Source organism: Dermacentor albipictus, chromosome 7 (assembly GCF_038994185.2).
Source record: "Dermacentor albipictus isolate Rhodes 1998 colony chromosome 7, USDA_Dalb.pri_finalv2, whole genome shotgun sequence".
NCBI lineage: Eukaryota > Metazoa > Arthropoda > Arachnida > Ixodida > Ixodidae > Dermacentor > Dermacentor albipictus.
The window spans coordinates 98,125,807-98,151,672 of NC_091827.1; the positions used below are offsets into that span (position 1 = coordinate 98,125,807).

Here is a 25,866-nt window from a genome sequence, read left to right on the forward strand (position 1 = left end):
CGGAGAGTCCATTTTGGGGACTTCAAGTTTTGTGCTGATTTCTTTGGTCGCGTTTTTGACCGCCTGTTTAAGATTCGTAATTAGTTCTTTGAAGGATTCACTTGAGGGGGCGGTTTCGCCTCGAATTTTTCGGAAAAGATCCCAATCGACGTATTCGTATTTGACCGGAGGTTAGGGTTTGACCTGCACCGCGATTTCGAGAACGTAGTGGTCACTACCCAAGTCCTCCTGAAAATTATCCCACGTGCCCTCGATATTTCGGAAGAATGTGAGGTCTGGCGTTGTGTCTCGACTGTCCGAATTACCCCTTCTAGTGGGAAACCTAGGATCTGTAACAAGCGTGAGGTTAAAATCGGCTGCACATCCGGCTAAGTTTGTGCCCTTCTTGCTGTTAAAGCCGTATCCCCATTCCGTGTTCGGAGCGTTGAAGTCCCCCGCAATTAAGAGGGGCGCGTTTCTGGCTGCCCTGATTGCGGAATGGAATAGTGCATCAAAGTCTCTGTTCTTATCTGCAGGCGAACTGTAGACGTTAAGAATAAAGACATTCGCGTTGCTCGATCTACTGGGCACGAGCTCGATCAGTTGTGCTTCTAGTCCGCTACGATATTTTGGAACGGTGTGCTCCACAAAAGAGACACTCTTTTTCACTAAGGCGGCGATGCCTCTCCCCGCTTCGCCTTTGTACGCTACTGCGCGATACCCCGACAGAGTAATCTCCTTCTCTGAGAGCGTCTCCTGCAGTAATATCACTTGTGGCTTGTCTGTCACCGATCTGACGAGCTGACCTAACGGAGCCTTGCGCCTCTGGAAGCTAGCGCAGTTCCACTGCCAAATTTTAACGGTATTGTTATTTGTGTTAGCCATCTTGTTTACTGTGAAATTTTAGATACCTGTGGCGCCCCCGTCGGGATTTGATCCTGTCGGGAGCGGTGCGGTACGTGTTATTTGTCTACTTTTGGACTGAGCCTTAGGGCTTTCTAATAGCGTTACTCTCAACTCTATGGCGGAGAGCATTTCCATAATCCTACTCAGGGTCTTTTCCAGTTTACCCTCGTTTTTGACGGGGGAAGCCGAGGCGGCGGACGGGGTCTCGTTGACCTCGGTTATGTCGCCCTCTTCTTCCTCCTCTGTGTCGCTAAAAGGTTCCGGGTTGAGCGCGTTGCGTTTCGACTGCCCGGCTAACGGGCCTGGTTTACTCTTGCTAACCTCATGCCGGTTTATGAGTTTTCCTTTCATGTTGTTAAAGGATTCCTTAAGCTCCGCGAGCTCGCGTCTAAGTTCCCTATTTTCCGCTTCGAGCGCTTGGATACGGGGATCGATCCTATGCTCTGGCTGTGCCTCACCTGTCGTTTCTTTGCTTGATGCGTTCGTCTTCCCAGACGGCTGTGTCACTCCCTTGACCTTGTCGGCCCACGTGGCCCGCTTGACGGACTGGGAGCGAGACCGGGATCTCGATCTGGAGGAGCGTTCTCCTTGCCTCGGTTTGGATTCTCTCCTTCTCGAGCGTGAGCGCCCTCCGGATACAGATCGGGTACCCAGCAGAGCCCGTGGTGAAAATATTATCGAGGCAAAAACAATTATTCGTTTTTATAAGTCTAAAGAAATATCTTCTGACTTTGCTGATGCAGGCATTATTTTTTTCGCGTTGCGTATCGCTGTTGTCTATCTGGAGTTAAGAGTACATATTCGGTTCGAAATCGAATGCTAATGAGTTCCCTTACCTCGTTCAACGGCAAAAGTCATTCCATTCCAATGACATTAAATTTTCCCCTGCAAATTCTTATTAGTAGGATTATATGCGAACGCCATTCGATTCGAACGCCAATAAATCTTACCATGTGACAGGGGTATTATATTTCTTAGGGAAATTGTCATATTTTTCCCAGGCAGAAAGAGAACCTGAACATTTGGCTACACGATCGTTTTTTCTTACTGTTGAACGCTTTAAAGTAGTGTTGAACCAGGGGAGACGCGCTCTTTCATTTATCGTGATAGTCGGAATGTAAAGACATACTAAAGTTACACTAAATGTTAATATTAGGCCAACGTGGACTGTTGAAATACCATACCAGAAACCTCGAAACGGTTGTTTCATGTGAATAAGAGACTCATTTCAAGAGAAAATGTGCTCTGAAGCGTCCGCGTAACTTTGGTGCAGTTCAAATCACCAGTCCTCCGATCGAGGATCGGTGACGTCATGGTCTCACAGCGACGCTGTGCCGTCGGTGAGTAAAATGGCGCCCGCAGACGGCGCTACGGCTTTTCTGCGCAAAACGCAAACGCGCGGCTAGAAACAGAGCCAAGACAGAGCCGACAGCAGCGCGAAAGCTGAACTATGGTGGCTAGCGAAAGGGAAGGAGCACGACGATAAGCTGGTTCTTTATTTTATGACGCCAACTTTCACGCTAGTTTCAATGGACGACGTTGACAACGACACAATGGCTCGCGATGCTGGGCTCGACTTAAGCGATTGAAGCACAAATGAACGTGACCTGCTGCTTAGGGCTCGCGCTGCTGGCGTCGTTGGGTGCTACTACGACAGCAACTGTATGTCATGGCTGTACATATTCGGACAGTTGTAGCTTTTCTTTCGTGAAAACTGAATGCCGCACTCACTGCTCCGTCTTGATGCTGCAGTTGTTCTTGCGATTAGGAGAATTCAGGCAAGACCGACGGAACAGCGCTACGGGAAAGTATTGCTTTGAAAGGCACTCCACACGACTTCAATAAGTCAGCGTTGAACTTGTAATCCTCTGGACGAAAGTGCAGCGAGCACACTATGCGATATTTCGGCTCTTTGCCAACGCGTTGTGGCAGAGGTACGCCACTTAACCACTTCGAACGGAGAGGTTCACTTGTTAGCACACAGTGATACACTGTAAAAAAAATTTTCCTTAGTTTACAGAAAATTTGCTGGTAATTTGTGACCGAACACTCTTCCGTAAATTAAGAACGGTCATTTCCGTAGAACGGACAACTGTAAAAGAGAGACCGTAATACAAGATACGAGTGCTTCTGTATCTAGAAAACGGAAGACTCTGTATTCTGAATCTGTACTATGACCGTTAAAGTACGGTGCTACTCCTATTCAGAAACGGAACGTAAATTAAGAACGGTCATATCCGTAGAACGGACAACTGTAAAAGAGAGACCGTAATACAAGATACGAGTGCTTCTGTATCTAGAAAACGGAAGACTCTGTATTCTGAATCTGTACTATGACCGTTAAAGTACGGTGCTTCTCGTATTCAGAAAACGGAACACACTGTATGCTGAATCTGTACTATAACCGTTAAAATACAGGTGCTTGCCGTATTCAGAAAACGAAAGACTCCGTATGCTAAATCTGTACTATATCCGTTAAAGTACAGGTGCTTCCCGTATTTCATCTTGCAGAGCATGTCCATTATTCGAAGAATGTGCCATCGGGGACAAAATTGCCCAGGACGTGCGAGAGTCGACCGAATTTTATTGGAGTGCTATTTGCTGGGATCAGCCGTGCCACCATCTGCGTTCAGAATGTGCATTCGTGACCCACTGTTTTCAGCGGTCTTGAGCAGAAATGCAATTTGGTCATCACTCGCACTTCCAGGGTTTTTTTTGTCCACGATAGTACATCTCCTTTAATGCAAATGTCATGAAGGCAGCTCATAGTCAAAGCAGCAGGTCACCATTGAGAAAATTGTCTTGCCAACACACTGACATGGCTGCAGAGATAAAACACTTTGCACTTCGTGATATGAATGCACTGCATAGCATATATACAAAAAGGTGCAACATTTCAGTCCTCAAGTTCTTAGATCACAGAAGCAACTTTATTTTCTTCAATCACTCGTCCCGCACTTCTTCCTGGTGAAAGTTGTTCTTGACACCAAACGCTTGCAAGGATAAACTTGCTGCTGCTCGGAGAAACAAATAGTATTCGTGAATATCCATCCTAAAGAAAGCGGCAAAAAAGTATAATCACAGAACACGACAAAGCAGTAACTTCGGTGTTAGAAAAACATGTAAGTAGATCAACATTGTTGGAACAAGGGATGTTGCTGTAGCCAACATTTCGACATAGGTGCTTGTCATTAGGGTAGCAAATGTTTTCCTTGGCTGTGTTGTTTTGGATTTTGCATATCTCACTGGCCCCTAGCCTCATTGGGGGAGAAGTAACTGGTGCATATAATAGGTCAAGAGAAGCCAAAGTGTTAAAATAAAGGCAGGAAGGGTGTGCTTAGCAGTGGTGATTGTGATGGAGCGGGTATGAGCGATGCTGTCAGTACTTGCCAAGAGTAGGGGTGACCAAAACAGAAAACGATGTACCCATGTAAGCAGTCATTAATCCAGTAGACCTAATCTTCCCAGAAGACAAAATAGGTATCAAGATAAACAGTTTGCACTTTTGGAAAAGGAAAACGAAGAATTAAGGAAAATAAATTTTGTATCAAGATGCATCTGGTTAAGATCACTGCAAGTGGTAAATGAAGGCGCATTATGAATATATATTTGGTTGAAAGCCGATGAAGAAAAGATATATTAACCAAATAATAAAAAATAGGGACATTAAAATTAAACTGGGTATGACCATAAAACAGTAAGGAACAGCCTGTGGGAAAAAAATGGGATGGATAATATAACCAGGTGCAAGATTGCAAAACGTCGAGCGCTGTTTATATTCATGCTGCTGTTGACAGCTTCAAGTTTCTGTCTTCCTGTGGAACCTTTGTCTTACTTGAACAAGGAAATGGGTCATTTTTTAAACAAGCCAGTTCAAATGCAGTTCAAAGTTTCAGCAGTGTTATATAGAAGAAAATGTTATGGCCAGTTCTGGGTGTGCTTTCATTCACCAGTTATTTCCACCGGTGTAAGTTCAAAATTTAGTGGTCTAAATGGACCTTAGCTCTTGGCAAACCATTAGCTGGTCTTTTTTTCAACAGAGATGCCTGCACATTATATGTGTTGGCAGGAATGCAAGCCTACATTATACTTGTTGCCACAACCAAAGTGAAACTTGGTAACAGTGATTGAAAAAAAAAATCCACCATTCCACAATGCTGATTCAAGTCGTCTGGAAAAGTTGCTTAAGTTAACGTACACCCCCTACCCCACCAGACACAATTATTCACCACACTGACTCTCATGGTGTCAACCATGCTATTACAAGACTAGGCATCAAGTGAGGAGAATTAGGGGATAAGAGGGCACAATGCTTTTTGTTAGAACATCAAATGTGCTTTACATAATTGCTACATTCCAAGTAACAAAGGAGCAACCGGTTTGTGATATAGTGACCAATGCATACGAAAGCTAATTACATTCTGTGCAGCAGAATCTTTACGATTAAGTGTTATGCGCACAAGTGCACTCTTTCACACAAAATGACATCCTGCAGTCAAACCTTGTGCCAACATTAGAGGTTGAAAAACACCGTAGTGGAAAGCAAAGAGTGCTAAATTTGTCGAAAATTACTAAAAATTATTCGATTATTCATTATCCTTACTGTTCGTTAAAGATTCACAGATTGTTCCCTACGAGTGCTGTAAACAGGCACCCTGCTTTTACAGTGGTAGCAACAATGATCTGTGGCACAGACAAGAATAAATGCTCATGAAGTTTGTGCAAGAGTATACCCTACAAATTGCACCCCATTTCACATTCCAATATGGTAGAAGAGGAAGACGAAAAAACTACTTTCTGGTGGAGGATGCATACCCTAGAATAGAAGAAACAAGTGTAGCCTAACCATTGCTGCTGCCGATGCCTGTGCACTAGCAGTTACATATAATATGGCAGTTACAATTGTTTTTCCACAAGCACTGCAAGCTGCGGCCAGTTTACCAGTACACAGCTGTAATAAATTTACGGCAAGCTAAAGCTCTCTAATGGATTTATCTCATAAGACACAATTGGAATGCAATATTCTGCAAATAAGTGAAGCGCGATGTGCCATCCCATACAATGAAACACCTTTGAAGAATCTGGATCACCACCTGCACTCTTAGGCAAAGTTACACCCTTTGGAGTGTCCCTTCTGCCACACAACAATAATCGTTATCTGCCTTGATGCGTTTCCTTTCTTGAAAACGCCACGCCCGCTACTTTGCTGTCGGGAATGCTATCATGCTGATAACGCTCATGCCGTTCGTTACTGGAAAGCACAGGGCTCGCAGCGTTAAAGAAAGGAAATGCATAAAGGCAGATGACAATTATCGTTGTGCAGAAGAAGGGGCACTTCAAAGGGTGTAACTTTGCCTAAGATTGTGGGCCGTGACGAGGGAAAAGAGTGTGTTCTGTGTAAAGTGGTGCACCTGTAAAACCTAAAGCTTTGGAGAATGCATTTAGTATGAGCTGGGAAGGTTCCTAATTTTAATTGCACACAGTAAAAACTTCCATGCAGTTTTGCAAAATGCAAACCCCCTAACTTTTTGTTGTTCAAACGTAATGACACGTAGGGCCATAACATGTACATTATGGGTTTCGTTCTCAAACAATCAAAGTGAATAGCACCAACCTAAGTGTTATGTGCCTTCTTGTTAGTGTCGAATGCTGCGATCGGCAGAGAAACGGATTTCTGGAGCAATATAAAGTATTAGGTACTGTGATCTCAGTTCTTTCACTGCTGTTTAAGCATTATCGGCTCTTAAAGTAAAAAAAACGAGGAATAAATACATGCATATTTTACGTCACAACCCTCATAAGTATTTAGTAGTCTGGATTATAAAGGATTCCAGATTTACAACGCAGGACAGATTTTATTCCACTGAAAGAATGGCATCATGCCAATGATTCTGCATTTGGTGCTATATTTATTTGTATTTAGTTCAGTTGGAATGTGTGTGTATCGTCAGCGATATCGCTTGACATGTTTTAGATTGACTGTTTTCTAAATTTAGGCAAATTCGTATTTGCAAATAACCTTGTATGACACCAAGAACTTGCTTAGCAGGAGTATTTCTAACATTTGCAAGATATGAGGCTCTTGAATGCATATCTAAGCCTGGAGTACACGCCACCCCCTAATCTCATCGGCAAGTTTCTGGAACTCATCTACGAGGTTTCTTATGATGAATGTAAAGTTGCTTGAACGGGAGAAATAGGGAACTTATAACAGGTGAATTATGCAGCATAAGAATGATGTCAGCAAGAAGCAAGCATCAAGAAGCACTGTCACTCAATGTGCATAGACTATCAAACACAAGAATTATTTGGGATGATTTAAAATTTTGGCATTGGAACGAAATGTCTTTTAATGTATATATAAACTCTGATTATTCACTCTACTACCACTACCTTCATTAGAAACATTCATAATCATTATCCTATCTATGCCACATCATCCTAGCTAATATTCAAGCCTTCATAAGCTGCTTTTTTTACTGCTAATTCTCTCTGGGAAAGAGGTGTCCGTATGAAGACCATTACCTGTTTTTTGATAAATGATAAGGGAAAAACTTCACACCAAAAATGCATTGAGCTTGAGCAAGTTCTGTGTTTGATGCTGTTGATTCTTTTTTCCCTTTGCCATCATTGACCCACCTGGTTAGCTAAGTAGACAGAAAAGCTGCAGGAGAAAGGTGGGGGTGCCAAACCAGACTTGTGCCCCAGGGGACCTTTTCACGGTCACTGGAGGAACTGCCTGTGGCCTCGGCATCTTCCTTGAGGGCCATGGCCATGTCTAAGAAACCTTGTCTCCACAGGCTGCACAAAGAAAGATAATTTGCTGAGCTAAGTCTTTTTCTTAAAAGACCCCATTTAAGGTGTATTCGTGGCTTTGCACCACAAAACTCACACATGACTGGCCACTCAAGACACTTTATGTGTATTCGCAGGCTTATTCCTTGGAAAAACACTTTTATGTAGCACACAATGAGTAACAGTTAGAAAAAAGTGTTAAGGAGGCTTTCATATTGCTCTACAACTTTTCATTGACACATTTCATTTATTTTTTGATATATTTATTAACTAATTAAGAATTATGTAATTAGGCAGAATGCAAAATATAATCAGAGTATCTCCAAGCGACGGCAAACAACGTTACCTTCATTTTGTCTAGTTACATCGTATTTGCACATTTCTAAATCTTGGTGCATGATAGTTACGACACCCTGTAGATCATAAAACAATATTAGAATTTTCATAATCATCTCTTGCGTGTTATTATAGGCTATGGCTGCTTGAAGTTTTTCTTTCAGTACGGTACAAGCAGTTTTGAAGTGAAATTGTTTTGCATCGAGGGCGTGTAATCTAGAAAACAAGCAAAAGGTCATGTTGTGTTCACTATTCAGATGTTTAAGAAGCTGCAGGAAAAGGAAATAGGACACAACACCTAATAAACAATACGAAATTTGAAAATTTAAACTGAACAAGAAACCAGTTTTTGAAAACACAGAAAAAAGCCACCAGCTTACGTCGAATACACCCTTGCTATGTACTTCAAGTGAAGTTGTTACCGCAATGCTTGAACACCATGTGAACGTAACAATCAACAACTTTGAGCAGATTATTAACACCACTAAATGAACTGGCCTTTGAAGATTCTTGATCTGAAATCCTCAAGAACTTGTGCTCGCGTTTAATCTGTCGAGCTCAATCTGCATTCTCAAAAGTTGGCTCTCAGCCATAATTTTTCTAAAAGCAACATCAGCTTAAATCTCAAGATAGGGTTGACCGGTAAATAAAGTGGATAATGCATGGCAAACATCATGGACACTCTCACATGTTAACCAGAGGGTTCACTCATGCAGCCGTAAAATTGTGATGCAGACACATGATATATTGAAGCTGGTTTTTAAAAGTGTTTCATGCTTCCAAGGCTTCTTCTCCAGTTGTGAAAGCTGTCTCCACTAGCTAAATAAGCGATGAGAATAAAAAAAGAACTTCAACATGCTCGCAATACGTTGGCCATTTGCAAGTAAACAGCAGCCTTTTTGGGCGCCCAGGTTGCCTATTGCAAATCTATTATGCCACAGTACTTGCGTTACCCAGTACCAGCCACTTTAAAATGCAATGTGTTCTGAGCCCTTTCCCTTTTTCTGCTTTGGAAACAGTTTACCATGTGTTCAGTAGGCGTCGAGAAAGGGGACAGAAAACACTGTGCACCACTGATTTCTAACATGTTTCGCTGGATGCAGCACACCGCACCTGATGCAGGTGAAGCCAGTGGAAATGCGGTGTCATGCAGTCGCTTGTCCTGGAAGCAGGGCATATGGTGGACTAACTAGTGCGTGCGATCAGATAATATTGCTGCCGAAAAACTTTTCTTCGTGGTTTTTCACATTTTAGGAGGTCTCTACATGTCTGGCAAGCACTTTTATGACAATCTGAACCCGTATACGATAGTGTTCTCTTACATCAAGTTTTTTCTGATTTACCAGCGTTTCCATTGCACGCCACTTATGTTAGCGACACTTTAGACACTACAATGGAAAAATTCTGGACACCTCGACACACTGCTTCGGTAGTTTATGGCACATCAGGCAGGCATTTTAGGGGAAGAAATGCCACACACCCGTGCAACAAAGTGGTGCCGCAAAGTTGTGAAGCACCAACTTCCGGGACAAGGCCGGCTTTAGTTGAGGGCGCTCGATGTGCTGTTCATCCCCTGTAGTAGAGATCAGTGGCGTGGACCCTTTTATACTGGCTGTCTTTTCTGGCCGGAACCTTGGCAACAGCTTCCACCATACTTTTTTTGAACCTGCAACATGTGCAGAGAAAGTCACATCACTGTGCGTTGATTGTATGGCTTTATTGTTCTACACATTCTATCAAATGATTAAAAAATACAGTTAACACATTTTTACTACTGTATATAGACAGTCTAGTTGCTATACATGCGAAACATTACCATTCCTCTGACAGAAAGCAACAATACAAGCGTACACTGTAAAGCTACCCTAAAATTTAAATTGATGTGACACCGTATGAGCATACAGTATGCTTACTGTACGCTCTAGCCCTGTGTCAAGTAAAAGTTAATTGTCAATCATTTATGGTGTATTTCTGCTTATTCTGGGTCAGCAAACTGTACAATGTTCCAAGTTTACACATTGTTGGCTTTTGATTGCCTATGTGATCCGTTTCCTGCTTACGCATGCAGTAATCCTACTGTAATAAGGAAAAAGAGAATAGGAAATGCCGTGATAATCTTCCACATTTGATGAGGGCAGGAGCAATGGCCAATAGCATGTGGTTGAAGCTACATAAATACTCAGTTTTCACACAGCTTAATTATTCAGCAAGTAATAAAGAGCTATCCTGTGCACCTCTGCATGACCAATAAAACCTGACTACTTGACACTGCACTAAGGCTGCTGCTTGGTACTGTGCGGCAGTTCAGCTTTGGTTTTCTGATATACAGAACTGTTTAGGTACCAGTAGTTTACTTTGCGATAAAATGGAGCTTGGAGCACTGGTCATTTGCACATAAATAATGCCACAGCAAATATAACAAAAGGATAGGAATATGGGTCTCTTGGAAAAAGTACACACACATTATGATTATAATGTGATGTGATGCCACAGTGAAACAGAAAGCAACGCATAGAAGTGGACGGCGCTTCCATGCCACCAAGGTTATTGGACAGACAGTACTTCAGAAGTGCCCACAACACAATGTGTTGGCGGGCTAGTTGGTGTGAATCCATAAATACTTTGTTAAGCGCAAAACAATGGACACAAGAAAGACGACCGGCACAAGGCGCTACACTCAATTGACATCACTTTATTGCGTCGCTCCTTTATAAATAGTAGAATCTAGAAGAACATGCGCAGTGAGCACCATGTGCAGAGACCACCAACAACCAATCACAAGAGCGTACTCATGCGACAGGATCCAAAAAACCATATTGAGCACTGCACAAGTTTAAAGAAGGCACACTAATGCACTGTGACCCCAATGACTGTATGAAGAAAGCTTCCAATAACTCTCGGGCGGTGGTATCACAGCACTTTTTCAAAATCGTAGCATCACAAAACATGGCTTTGCACTTCCATATTTTACAATGTTGAGCCAAATGGGAACCTGTGCCTGTTGGTATGGATCGCTTAGGTTCGCAATGTTTCGTGATACTACGATTTTGAAAAAGAGCCGTGATACCACCGCCAGAGAGTTATCGGAAGTTTTCTTCATACAGTCATTGGGGTCACAGTGCATTAGTGTGCTTTCTTTAACCTTGTACAGTGCTCAATATGTTATTTTTTTTATTCTGTCGCATGAGTGCGCTTTTTTGATCAGATGTTGGTGGTTCCTGCACATGGTGTTCACAGCGCATGTAATTCTAGATTCTGCTGTCTACAAAGGAGGGACGCAATAAAGTGATGTCAGTTGAGAGTAGCGCCTTGTTCTGTCGTCTTTCTTGTGTCCGTTGTTTTGTGCTAAAAAAGCAATGATGTATTCCTTGTGTGTGTTTGAAGACAGCTCCACACGCAGTAGCGATTCCAGTATTGCTGCCCAGTGGTTTAGCTCGCCGCAGTTTGAAGTGCCACAAAACATAAGGAGCGAAACCTGCATTATAGTCTTGTTGCAAACAAGAATATAACGTGAAGTGCATTCTGAGGCCAGAAACTATAAAAAAAAATTTCATGATGCACCGCTGTGCAGGGTTTTATAGCAAAGTCAAATACATTTAGTGTAAATATCACACTATGATGGTGCACAATGGTGGTAATCTGTAATAATATAAAAGGTGCCTTAATGTTACAACAAAAGCTGACATTACTCAATAATAGCCCTGTAAAATTTAGCATGCAGGGGCACCGCTTGGTTAAACAATAGTGATGTATTGTCTATGTACACAAGTATTACCCACGCATTTCTGCCATTGTCTAAATGGCATAAATGAATGGGTAATACTTGTATACATAGATATTACATCTCTATTATTTAACCAAGTGGGTAAACTATGTCTGCCTGACAAAAGATTAGAAATAAACCATAAATTATATATAGTCACCCTAACAGTAACACCTCACTTGAACTTCACAGTAAGTAGACCCCTGTTGATGCCAGCCTCCCGTAATGCTAAACTGTGCTGCATGCTCTACAGAGAAATTATAGTGGTATCACTCAACTCTGAAGCAATTCAGGACTGCAGCACTGTAGAAGACATCTACAAATGTCCCATTTCATGCATAACAGCCTGAATTGCTTGCACAACTTACCAAGTGCAAATTAAAATTTCTTCTTGTTTAGCATTTTTGCCTGCTAGACCACAATCCAATGTCATCAATATATTAACATATTAACTCAAAGAACCTAATTTGGCTTATAGATTAACACCTTTGCATACTGCCACAGCTGCACTCTGTCATATGCGTTGCAATCATAAAGGAGTGCTGGTCGACCAGCACTCCAATGTCACTAACAGTGATCACCTACACAGCTAAGTAAATGATCATGATTCAGGTGGCAAACAGCTAAGACAAAAAAAAATCCACTCACCTTGTGAGCTACAATACTGCAATAACTTGAGAGAGATGGACCCATTGCAGGCGGCAGACCTCTTCTCAGCTCCAGCACAACAACAACTTGCCTTTCAGTAAAAGAAAAGGATTGATTAGTAATGATAAGTTACCTTGTTTTTGCTGAGTATCAATACAATCTGGCTTTCATGCATATCCACTCTCCGCTTTAGTAATACAACTGAATTATTCGTCAAATAAAAGAGTCTATGATGATACCATTCGCTTCTCTTGTATGTCCAATTTTTTTCGCACTGATACCCCGTTTACTGCTTGCTTACTGACACGAATGCCTTGACTGCCCAGACATCATTCGAAGCAACACGTCTTGCTGCACCGCAAAAAGTTGCACCGAGGAAACACAGCAGGGCAGCCAGAGCAAAGAACTTTTTTTTCTGGTCACAATTAAAACGTGCACCCAAGCAAGAAAGTAACGATCACAGGTAGTGAGCGACTGCTATTGCCTCGAACGTTTATTTCCGTATTTTAACGCGATAGCGTTAAGGAGCTCGTGTCGCAGAAAAGCCGGTGTCGTCGGCGTCGGTGTCGGCGTCGGTGTCCGCGGCGTTGACCGTGAGCGATAAATCACGGCAGGCACTTCATAAATAAAAAGCAACTTCCAAGATGGGCTGGGTGGGAATCGAACCAGGGTCTCCGGAGTGTGAGACGGAGACGCTACCACTCAGCCACGAGTTCGATGCTTGAAAGCGGTACAAACGCGCTTCTAGTGAACGCGGTGTTGCCTTAAAAACGTGCCGTAGAAAGTTATACTGCGGCGTATATCGGTGATTATGAGCATGCAACTTACAGAAGTCGCATTTACACGAGTAGCGAAGTACGTTTCCGCAACATTTCTTCTGCGCTTACCGCACACGCAGAGCCATCTTGCGGCAAACACAGAAGACTCCCTCCTCTCAATGTACGGCGCTGCCCCGACAGGTGGCGCGCCATGCGCGCATTGGGCCTTGCTGTGCGCGGACCGGTGCCAGGTGCGTTGCGGCTCCGACCCCCTCTCCCCTGACGACGCTTCGCCGTGCTCTCACGCGGGTTGGAGAATCAAGCGCCGTTCCTTTCTTTAGATTACTATCTGTCTATCTCTCTGCCCGTGCCGATCACGACGTTTGGCTGGCGTAGATCGTTTCCCCCTCGACACCGAGTTCCTTGGTTCGTTCCGTTTGCTCAGGCGCACGTTTCGTTGCCGCGCCGAACGCTGCGTTGCTCGACGCTCTCCGTGTGATAGGTGGGCGCAAAGTTCGATGCGGGGAGCCTCGTAAGTGATCCCTGCGCCGTAGCGCTTTGTCTTACACCCCTTGGCGGGTCGATGGGAACGCTGTCGCGTTCAACTCTTGAAGGCGAAGCTTAAGCGTCCTCCATTTTTTAACAGAAGTTCGTGTATCGGATACAGTATGCTCTCAAGCCAATACAAGCGTCAATACAAGAGCTCAACTGAACGCAGTTTTATTCTACGCTTTTAACGCGAGTGAACAAAAGGTTAGAAGTACCTCACGGAAATTGCGATCGACCCAATCGCGCTACGACTGGAATCGATCTGAAAAGATAGGGTGATCCCTTTCCCCATTCATGCGTCATTTTTGCCCTAAGACGTTGCATAGTGGTCTTTTGAAACAATATTTCTGTTCGCGACACCGCCTTACCACACATCATTTTAACACCTACGTTATGCAAACGAAATAAGATTAAAATGGGCTTACCTCATGAGCAAGTTACGAGCGCGCGTAGACTGTTGAACACCCGTTGAGAGCAAGCAGGCTATCCGTGTCCAAGCGCATACGTGCACCCAAACACAGGACAGCTTCTTCGATGCCGCAGCGTGCAGAGTTTTGTACACGAAGTGAAAGACATCCAGCGCAAATATCTCCGCGCGATGACGGCAAAGGACGAGCGCACAAGCGTACACAACACAGCGACAAATTCGGAACTTTGCCAATTCGAACGTGCCGAGACGCAAGCAGCGTAACCATCCATCGTTTCTGTTCTTCGCTCCCGATGCGTCAATCTCTCTTCCTTGGGGTCTTGCTCCACTCTTGAGCACAAATCAAGAGATATTTACGGCGAATTAACAACATTTACAACACAACTCTAAAAATGCCGGCTGACTACACATGTGCAGCTCCGTCTCCCACTCCTAACGGACGCGCAGCGCGCGCTGCCCCCTGGTGCCGCACCCTGAGCGCGGAGAACCGAACAGAATCGGTTTCGTTTTCGCATTTGTGCTCTAGTTACTGGAACTGCAATATAATTGCTTGACAATTACTTGAATTCTAAAAGAGGAGAACGCTTTCTCTCCCACAAGTTAGTGCGTTTTATACAAAGGGAGAGAGAATTCAAAAAGCAGAAAGGCAGAGAGGTCAACCAAAGCATTCGCTACTGGCGATAGCAAACCCCTGTTCTACAATGAAATGCAAAGCAGTGCACTGCGATGCGTCCATAAGCTCTAGTACAGGGATAATTTGGGCTGGTTGGTGCATGTAATGAACGGGTAAATAATGAGTTGTGTCATAACATTACCCATGCATAAAGCACATGGAACTAATGGTGTTGCATCCTAGGACAAAAAGAAATAAAGCTTGAATCGTTACATCTCGGCACTGGGCATTCTTTCTTTCCGTATTATTTTTTTCTTCTTTTTGACAGTATACACAGTACTAGCACGGTAATAGGTCCTTCATCTTCAGTCACCTTCCAGTAGTTTACATGCATGTCGGTGCATGTTCGCGTTCTTTATTTTACCGTACAAGAACGAGCGCGCTTACCGGTCTTGTTTCAAGATGAAGCGCCAAATGTTTGCGCTTACATCTTATCGCAAGAATTACCACATGAACAGTGAAGATTATGCGTAATCGATTTGTCTCAATGAATGGGCAGCTATTGTCAGAGACGAGATATTTTGTAAATATCATGGGAATGAGTTCAACATTGCAGTTCAGCAGTGCCCTTTGACACTTGGGTTAATTGCTTGCAGCATTCAAAAATTTCCTCCGACCGTTGTACTTGGATCTATTGGCCGCCAGTCCCCTTCGAGACCATTTGTTGCAAAATGTAAACGCAGTTAGGGTCATTATACCACTCCCTGCGTTTCGGTACTGATTTAGAGTGCGCACAATTTTTGGCGTATAGAGCACCAATGTCATTCCCAGTGCACCAGCACCTGGGTGCCGCAAGCTTGTTTACGTATGCACGTATGTCCCCGGCTCTTCATTCACTTAAACATATATGCTGTGTTATTAACTACGAAGCGCTTAATTTGAGAACATTGCGAGAACACGCATATATTTGCGAATATGATCAGCGTTACTAAGCCTATGTGCGCGGCAAAATGCGACCGGAATAGAAGATGCGTATATATATTTATACGCTCTGTTATTGCAGCTATTGGTAGAAGGCTAGCTCTCACATTTTGTACGCATCTTCATAATGCGTACAGTTTGCGTGTTCAATAAAGTATTGTTAGCTGAAACTTTATGAGTACGAGCGCTCATTCAGACAGCTTAAATTTTCTCACAATATACGGATGTTCACAAAACAAAAATACGGAATTCTCTCTGTTTCGTCCAAAACAGTGTATAGCCGTTATATGATTACAGTGAAAATGACCGTAAAGCTGAATACGGAGAGCACTTTCCGTATAATAACGGCAGATTTTGCCGTATTTTTGAAATATGACATACTTTCCGTATTTTTATCTGCAGTTCTCCGTATAATGACAGAAATCCTCCGTAAAATTACGGAAATTTTTTACAGTGTAAGTAACGTTGGTTTCGCCGCTGCAACTGTCCTTGGCCAAGGTCCGCGGACCGTTCGCACATCCCACCACACCACATGGACGTGGCATTCCCGCTGCTTGTTCCAAATGCAAGTTTCGTGAGCCAGCAAAACCAGTGCAGCACGACGCGATAAAGAAACAACTGAAACTCCAAAGTTCGCGCGGCGCAGAGTCGAGCGCGTAGAGTCGAGCGAAAACGAAACCTTTCGACCACCCATAGTATTAAAGGGTAACGTCAAAATGCTATTTTTTATTAGAATCGAACAGACGTAGATAAGTAGCATTTTCTTCCACCTTATAAGCTAATGAAATGATATTTTTAATACGAGTAGTCGAATACTAGTGACATAAATTATGATGAGGAGTGACTTCGTCAACGGGCTAGTACCGGATTGTCACTGGGGGGGGGGGGGGGGGATCACAAGTTGTGTTATTGATTCACATCAATTTATCGGTTACTAAAGCTCTGTTCGTGGTTATATTGACACCTTAGACGTTCGAGAACATTGCTTTATCAGTGCCCAGTTACTCTCGGTCCACCGATGCCGATACGTAAGGGCAAGTTCCTCATGAAAGACAGAAAGTTCACGATTAATACTCGAATAATCTGATTTATCATATAGTGTTTGTACTTTCTTTGATATTTGCTTTTGAGTATATTGCAAGGAAACGTGGCAAGGATGACGGTGCGATCGCTAAGACCACTGACGTACGTAAGAGGAGGCATCTTATTGGGGTGGGACGTTAAGGTGAGGTCTACGATATTTGACGAGTGTTGAGTTATTCGCGTACGTCCAGTAACCAGTTGCGATAGACCGAAGGGCAAGAAAATGTTTAAAAATTCGCTATCCATGTTTGTTTGTATTACAGATGACGCAACGTTACTCCAATCTATAGTTGGAAAGTTGAAGACTCCGAGTAACAATATAGGGGGTGTTAGGATAAGCCTTTGTTGGTTCAAACAATGCATCGTAAAATAATGAAAGAAAGGAGCTGTCAGTGCTGGATGGACGATAGCAAAGGCCGATTAACGTGCGCGGTAAAGTAACGTGGCAGCACGTCAAAATCATTTCTAGAGCCGTTCTGACGAAAGAGCACTTAAGTTGCCGCCACGGGTTCCATTGTACCTGCCTTTGCGAAAAATGTCAGACTCTGGTAGATCAGGAAGGATTTCGCAACCAAGTGTCGTGGAATTTAACCGTGTTTCTGTTAGTACTACAATGATAGTGGACGACGATGCTTTGAGGCTGCATAACGAATGCCGTTTAGGCATCAGACTGCGAATGTTAGTATAGAGCAATCATAGATTCTGCTTAATACCCAGAGTCGGCCTCAGTCGGCCTACTTATTAAGGTTGACTATATTTTGGCGAGTTGGCGCCGAGGGGCGCCAACAAGCCAGCTGAAAGCGCGAGCAGTGGCACGAATCACTGCTGATGGTGATCGTTTTTGCTCACGCGCGCAGATTTGTTGAAGAACACGAAAAGTGAACGGAACGCTTGCCATAAACAGCTCCGCTGTAAAAAGTCGCAGTTTCGCCAGGAAGCCGAAGCATCGATTGCAATAGCAACTTAGTAGACAGCTGTACGATATAAAGATGGTAGGTTAACGGCCGTATAAAATTATTAGCATTCGCTTACTAACTAAATAACAGACGTGGTGTCACATGCAGGAAGCAAACATGAAAACATCTCACTCGATGACCACGGAAAGTCGCTGTCAATACGCTGGAGTGTGGAAGCGGCGTCAGAAGCGAGCGAAATTACCTTCGTGTTGCCTCTCGCTTCGACGCGATCTAGGCTGCACGAAAAGAGTTCGAACGAAGCTATCGGCCCTCAGCGTAGACATTCTTCCCATGGCAGACCGCTTTCAAGATCGGGCCCGTGCTGCCGCGCCATAAATAGCAGCCGCCTAAGTGGAACGCCTTGTCCTTCCCCTCTGCTGGTTCTTTGCGCGCGAAGGCAGACGGCGCGCTCCCTTCCCGCTTTCCTTCCTTGCGCTCGCCAGATATAGCCGCCATCGTAGGCTCATGCTCGCATGCTGGTAATCGCACGTACAGCATACGACGCGCGGGGACGATGTTGTCGCCCTAGGACTGTATACGGAGCATCACGGCCACGGCAGAAATTCACCTTGTGTGTCCATACAATTCCTATCGAAATAAAAAGAGATTCGAAAGTGCGACGTAAAACAGAGGTACCATCATCACCCACGGTTCGTTGCAACATTGGCCGGAAATTTCACCTGCCTTTGCATTAAGGCCCGGGATGGCTCACTTATGCATGAACAACCTTCACGTGCCATGCTAGCCGCTTCGACGCGTTATCTGTTTACCCCGCACGCCATATTAGCTGTCTTACGTCGCATTTTCTCATTTCCTTTTCCATCAGTTTTCGGCATAAATTTCCCTATCGAACAATAAAGTTTCTGTTGGCAGTAAGCGCTCGTTTTCGTCCTATGCATGTCCCTCTGTCCTGCTTCGCGCTACTCCGCTGAATAGTGCAACGTATATATAGCGACTATTGATTCCTTGGAAGTTACGTTCAGCGGTACTTGTTTTCATACGAGCTTAATAAATACTTTTTCTTTTTACAGCGAAGCTTCTGTCCTACTTCGCGCTACTCCGCTGAATAGTGCAACGTATATATAGCGACTATTGATTCCTTTGAAGTAACGTTCAGCGGTACTTGTTTTCATACGAGCTTAATAAATACTTTTTCTTTTTACAGCGAAGCTGTTTGTGCTTACCCTGTGCCGTCGTTCTGAGACTCCGCTAAAAATTGGCCACATGACCTAGCACGAGTGGAAAAGACGAGCTCAACAGGTGAAAAGGGGCTGCACTGACACAAATTCCAAATACGTTTGTCACACGGTGTATTTTCCGCGATCGAGCTAGATAGGCATCACGTTTATAGACGATTGGTTCCATGCTGCCTCGAAAGAAAGAAGCGTTATGCTGGAGGTTTGCGGCCGATGAACAGTCTCAAGCGATTGCAACGCGACACTAAGAGTGCATCAGCTGCCGCCTCTCCTTTTGCCAGCAAGAAATGCCGGCAGCCACTTCAATCCTCCAACTAATCCGCCAAAGCTTGCTCCAATTGCTGGCGCGCATAAAAGGGGCAGAGGAAACTGCACGCGAGAAAAAAATAGATCAAAGCACAGACAGAAACCTCATGCGCAAAAGAAAAAGACGGGGAGAACCGCAAAAGAAAACACTCCTGAAGCATGCTCACCACGCGAAGTAAGTAAAAGCGAAAATGACGTGAAACAATGTCGAAATTAAATATTTGCAATATGTACTGCTTGCGAACTTTGCTTTGCATGGTGTAATGGTGTAACACTGACAGTAACTAACGCACCTTCGCCGTTCGACCATCTTCACGGACTGGGGGGGGTGGTGATTTATTTTTAGTTGATCTTTTTGCAGGTGTCCTTCGATTGCCAAGCTCAACGGGTGTGCGATACATATTTCTAGTTGCATATTATAATTTGATAGTAATCATAAATCTTTGGCATCTGCAACTGAAAACCTTTTGGCAGAACCCATCTGACGATAAGCGTTGCCGGGATGCCGCTTAAATTGATGCCCTGTAGAAGCTTACTGTAGCGTCCCCGCAGAGAGGGGGCATAAAGTATGCGTGTATACAGCTCAGACTCACTCGAGCGTTTCCCTTTTAAAACCCCTTAATCTACCAAAGTAGCGCCATTCTTATATCTTTCCGCCACCCTGCTATCCTCGGCGCTTACTCGTCGCCTCCTCCTGTTGCCCCAGCCGCCTCGGCTCCCCCATTGGCGAATCCATGACATGTGGAAGCACGCGTTGCGCACTTGTGTCGTTTTTTTTCTTTCCAGCACGCTCCGACCGCCATTGTCGGCCCAGTGCGGCGAAAGTATGCGCAAGTCGAATGATCGAGTGCGTTCGCGGACCAAATCACGTGTGTTCGGGACGAGAACTTCATTGTGATATCGTGCTGCTTCGCGCTTGGTTGCCGCTACCGACAAGGCGAGTGCGAGAGGCTTTTTTTTTATTGACCATCTGGCGAGCGCGACGCACAAAGAAAATTATGGACGCAAAGCATCAGGTGGGCTGACTGCACGAAGATTGCAAAAACCTCATTTCATTGTGAAGTGCCACGGTTCTTCACTACCTATTATTTTTAGCCTACTTCCCGCATGCCTCTTTAAAAATGTGCTTGCGGATCTGTCCATGCTGTGCGCGGTTTTTAGGGCGTTTAAGCTGACTATTTACGAAGGTGCTCGTTTTGTTTCATAATAATTTGCCTCGAAGTGCTCACACCTGCAGCGGGCGTGTGACACAGACGCGTGTTTACACAGGCAATTTTTTTCATCTCCACCAGAAGTTAGCACATTGTTCACGTTTTCGTAAGGCTGACGAACGCTTACGAATGCAGTCGTTCAGTTTCAATGTCGCCCAAACGTGTTAAATTGGTTTTCGGCGTTTAACATATTTAACGTTCTGAAGCGGCTGTGGCTGTAACTGAAGTCGTAGTGTATGGTTCCGGATAAATTTATGTAGGTCACCTGGGGATGCTTAACGTACACTTTGACCGTGCAGTGCAACGGCCGGTAAATTCCTCGTTGGCGTTTTTTTTTAATTAACTCCGCACGGACGCGGTAGCGCTGCGTCAGAAGTCAGTGCCTGCATGCTATTGTATTTCTTTTATAGATTTTGGTTAGTGGTTGGAACACAATGTCATTATTTCGTATTATTGGCGACGCCCCAACAACACCAAAGCAGAAACGGGAACGCCAAAGCTCGAACCAGAGCTGGTGCTTGCGTTCGGGCTCGCCGAGATATATATAGAGGCATAATATATATATATATATATATATATATATATATATATATATATATATATATATATATATATATATACATATATAGACTGATAGACTGATGGAGTTGTCCAGCGCTGTTTATTCCACAAAAGGCAACGCCCGCAGCTCACGCGCGAAGAAGTCGAAGAAGAGGGAAGATGATGATGGCTATGTACAAATGAAAACGACGAAGTACGTTACTAGTGCTTACACTAACTTCCCCCCGTCATGGAAGCGGCCAGCCTGGCCGCAGATTAGAGATTATCTAAACGGGGAGTGAAGGGCTTCATCCGCGACACGTGAACAATTTCGGCATTCCGGCGGCGCCGGTCAGTGACGGAGTGTACTGGGCGGACGAGATAGTTCACTGCAGATGTTTGCTGCACAACGGTGTATGGACCAATGTAGCGTGGAAGGAACTTCTCAAAGAGGCCTGGGGTGCGGACTGGAGTCCAAAGCAGGACTTGGTCTCCTGGGTGAAATCGTAGGTCACGGCGTTTGTTGTCGCAGCAACGCTTGCGCTCAGCTTGGGTAGCTTCTGTGCTTTGCCGGGCGATTTGACGGCAATGAGCAACTCGGGCAGCAAAATCTTCTGGAAGCGACGCGTTAGGCGAAGAAGGTGCGAAAAATAGTTCTCTGTCGAATATGGTGGAAGGAGATCGTCCATACACAAGGAAGAAAGGGCTGTAGCCGGTAGTCCGTTGAATAGCAGTATTATATGCGAATGTCACAAAAGGAAGAATTTTATCCCAGTCAGTGTGGTCAGGACGGATGTACATGGCAATCATGTCAGACAGCGTACGGTGGAAGCGCTCAGTAAGGCCATTGGTTTGCGGATGATAAGTAGAAGTAGATTTGTGGATGGTATTAGTGGCTTGAAGAACTTCCCTATTGGAAAATCCTATTTAAATTCAAACTGGGTTATACAGGTTTAAACTGGTTCTAACAGGGACCTGTTTAGCAACAAACAGGTATAAACAGGACCAGTTTACACATGAACAGGTTTGAACGGGGTCCCGTTTGACATGCAAACAGGTATAAACTGGACCAGTTTACACACGAACAGGTCTGAACGGGGTCCCGTTTGGCATTCAAACAGGTATAAACTGGACCAGTTTACACACGAACAGGTCTGAATGGGGTCCCGTTTGGCATTCAAAGAGGTATAAACAGGACCAGTTCACACACGAACAGGTCTGAACGGGGTCCCGTTTGGCATGCAAGCAGGTATAGGCATGACCAGTTCACGCAGAAATGGGTCTTAACAGGAGCCCTGTTTGCAACTAAACTGGCTTATACTGGACGCAATGGCACCATATAGGGTCGCCTGTTTGTCACAAAAGCTAGTTTAATCTGGAGCTTTGTGGCAACTATACTGGATGGCATCATGCATACCAGTTTAATGCTTGAATATAACTGGGGAGGAGCTTTTTTATTGTTCGACATCCTGACAATTTAACCCCTAGTGCTAAATTGGGCCATTATCAAGCTCTACAGAAATTGCGTGAACACCTCGGAACATTCACAGACCAAACTGCGATATGATAGCTGCGAATTTCAAACCGATTCCCGGTCCTGCCCAGTTGAAAAAGACAACAGGAATTCCTGCTGCAAATACAGAAATTTCTGTTGTACGACAGAAGTTCCTAACGTTTCTGTAGCTGCGACAGACATTTCTGGCGTTACGACAGCAATTCTGACGTCGCAACAGAAACATTCGGTCGCGACGGCCAAGAGTTCTGAAGTCGCAACAGAAGCACTTTCCGTTGCGGCCCTTTAAAATGTCAGCTTCGCATCGGTGGTGTACACTGCACTTTTCTCTTGCGCGGTATTCAATCGTGCTTCTCTGAAGCCGGCAATACTGATAGCACCGACACCGGTATTAAAGTCGACGTGGCCAATTGTTATAATTGTGCCGTGACGACGCGGCACCAGCAACGCGCTACCGGCCTCCTCAAAATCGGCCGCTGATCAAAATCATACCATCTGCGGGAATGGCTGCGTATCCGCTTTGTTTTATTTGGTAAGATGGGGCACACAGTCCTGTGGACTTACATGTGCGGTTACACTGACACATTGGTTAATTTCCCAGAAATATTGCACAAGCTTATGCGAAGCGGAAAAGAAGTTTTGGATTGTTTCACAAAGTTGCGTGAAAAGCTTTCTCGCTCGGGTCTCATTAATCTGGTACAGCGCTGCCGTGAGAAGCCAGTATACTGTCCGGATCAAGACTCACCCACGAGTGTTTATGTAGCTATTTTGCATTGAACGCACCAATTATATGCGAGCTCAAAAGTGTAAAGAGCAAGAGACAACTGTCGAAATTAGCAGTAAAAACCTTCAGTGTCCCCGGTCACCGTTGTCTATTTCTGAATTTCTTATTAAATATGGATATCGTTACAGCAAAATTGATGTTCTAGCATGCCACGATGTACCTGTCGATGGTAACAACACTTTTGCGCATATAGAGATACGGCAGTTGACGCGACCGGTGAAGTGAAAGCGCATCTTGACTTTTAAAATGTAAATGTAAACAGCAACCCAGAGAGAGATTTATATTGCTAGCCTAGTCGAGATATGGGCGTGTTTGGCGTGGTATTGGTATTGGTATTGGTATTGGTATTGGAGATTTGGTACTGTTGGGAGACTTCAACTGTGTTTGTCATTCCAGAGACCACTCATACCTAACTAATCGTTATGATGCAAGTGCTGCTTCCCTGCATCAGTTAACGGAAGATCACAATCTAATAGACGTGGGCGCCTACACCCCATCTTGGGTGCGGTTCACGCACTTTCAAGGCGTCTCCCATGCTCGACTTGATCGTGTGTATGTTTCGACGAGTCTCTGGTCTAACATTCACAACTACGCCGTGAAGCCTGTATTTTTCACAGACCACTGTTTAGTAGCTGTTTCATGGGGTCCCCGAAAATTCCGCAGGTTTGCTCCAAACTGGGAACTGTGGAAACTTAATACACAACTTTTGCGAGAGGAAAGTTTTGTAAACAAAGTGAAAGAATTATGGCTAGAAATAACACAATGTCAACAGCTTCCTCTGTTTGCTCGATGGGAAATGTTCAAAAATAGAGTAAAAAATGAGGCGATTGCCATTTCATGTGAGCTGTCTCAAAGAAAAAAAGCTGAAAAGCATTACCTTCATGATCTACTTCACAAGCTGCACGCTTTCGAAAGCCAGGAACCAGGGTTGTATAGCGATGAAATAAACATAGTTCGCGCACAAGTACAGAAATATGAGACGGAAGTGTACAATGGAGCAATGGTTCGTTCACGCACAACTCGCTTCACAGAGGAACAGCCCACAAAAAGGGCTCTCGGTGATGAGAAGCGATACGCGCTTTCTAAGCAAATATTAGAAATTGAGTCTGGTGGGTCTGTATACACAGACACGCCCCAAATAATAAGCCTATTTGAAGCTCACTATAAAGATCTTTTCGCTGCAGTTAAGCCTCAGAATGGATACGAAGAAAACGCTGATCAGTTTATTTCGCTTATGCCACACTTAGAAGAAGATGACCGACTCAGCGTTGATGGGCCAATAACTCGAGAAGAAATTAATTTTGCCGTTGAAACGCTGCAGAGGAACAAGACGCCTGGTCCTGATGGCCTTAGTGCTGAATTTTATATAAAATTTCAGGAATTCCTGTGTCCTTTTCTGCAGCAACTTTTCGAGGAAGCCTATCAATATGGTGAGCTTCCTCCATCTTTCTATCAGGGCCACACAACCTTAATACCAAAAAGCACTGATGATGAAACAATAAAGAGAGTAAACGGTTATAGGCCGATATCATTATGTAACGTGGATTACAAAATATTTGCAAAAATACTGACAAATAGATTGCAGACAGTCATTACTAAATTAGTAGGTGATCATCAAACATGCGGAATTCGAGGCCGCTCTATACAGACAAATGTTCATATCGCACGTTCAGTTCTTGAGTGCCTTGGGGGTAGTACGGATCAAGTAGCTCTTCTCCAGATTGACCTCGCCAAAGCCTTTGATAAGGTTCAACACGAATTTTTATTCCAACTACTGCGACATCTTCAGTTAGGGGATGTATTATACAATGGTATAACACTTTGTTATAAACACTGCACTACAAAGTTAATTGTGAATCGTACCCTCTCAGATATAATACAACTACAGTCATCCGTTCGTCAAGGTTGTCCGCTCTCGCCGTTACTCTTCGCCATATACTTAGAACCGCTTTGCTTAAGCGTGCTTTGTGACTCGAGCATTAAAGGATATATGTATGCCGATGAGGAAATTAAAGTGCTAGCTTATGCAGATGACATTGCCTTCTTTTGCGTCGATAAGCCAAGCATTACCAAGGCAATAAACGCTACCCTGCGTTTCTGTGAGACTGCAGGAGCTACTGTAAATTTTGACAAAAGTAGAGGCTTTTGGCTAGGCATGTGGGCGCTCACTCCCTCTGTATTCGCGAATATTCATTGGAATCAGTCTCCGTTGCGATATCTTGGAGTACCTCTCGATAACTTCCGTAATAGTGGACCTCATTGGGCGTCCACGATAACCACTATCCGTAGAAAGGTGACAACCTGGCAAGGACGTGATCTCTCCATTTTTGCGAGAGCTAAGGCATGCAATACATTTCTCGCTTCTAAGCTTCTTTATGTTCTGCAGGTCTTGCACTGCTCACGTGTCCATGTCCAGGCATTTCATAGAATATTTGCATGTTTTATTTGGCATTCATCATGGGAAGCCATGAGAAGGGACAACCTTTTTCTCCCGCTTGAAAAGGGAGGCCTAGGTCTTGTGC

General features: G+C 44.2%; 1 protein-coding gene across 1 annotated transcript in view; it reads right to left on the bottom strand.

Annotated features, from left to right (window-relative positions):
- Nucleotides 1-3,803: 3,803 nt before the first annotated feature.
- Nucleotides 3,804-25,866, bottom strand: part of LOC135916853 (uncharacterized) — a 52,870-nt gene continuing 30,807 nt past the window's right edge. Inside the window, exons 6-9 of the mRNA XM_070522541.1 lie at nucleotides 12,428-12,518; nucleotides 9,497-9,682; nucleotides 7,525-7,686; nucleotides 3,804-3,899 (exon numbers count right to left, since the gene is read on the bottom strand). Of these exons, the coding sequence (XP_070378642.1) occupies nucleotides 9,620-9,682; nucleotides 12,428-12,518 (154 nt within the window). The 3' untranslated portion in view covers nucleotides 3,804-3,899; nucleotides 7,525-7,686; nucleotides 9,497-9,619. The remainder of the gene's footprint in view (nucleotides 3,900-7,524; nucleotides 7,687-9,496; nucleotides 9,683-12,427; nucleotides 12,519-25,866) is intronic.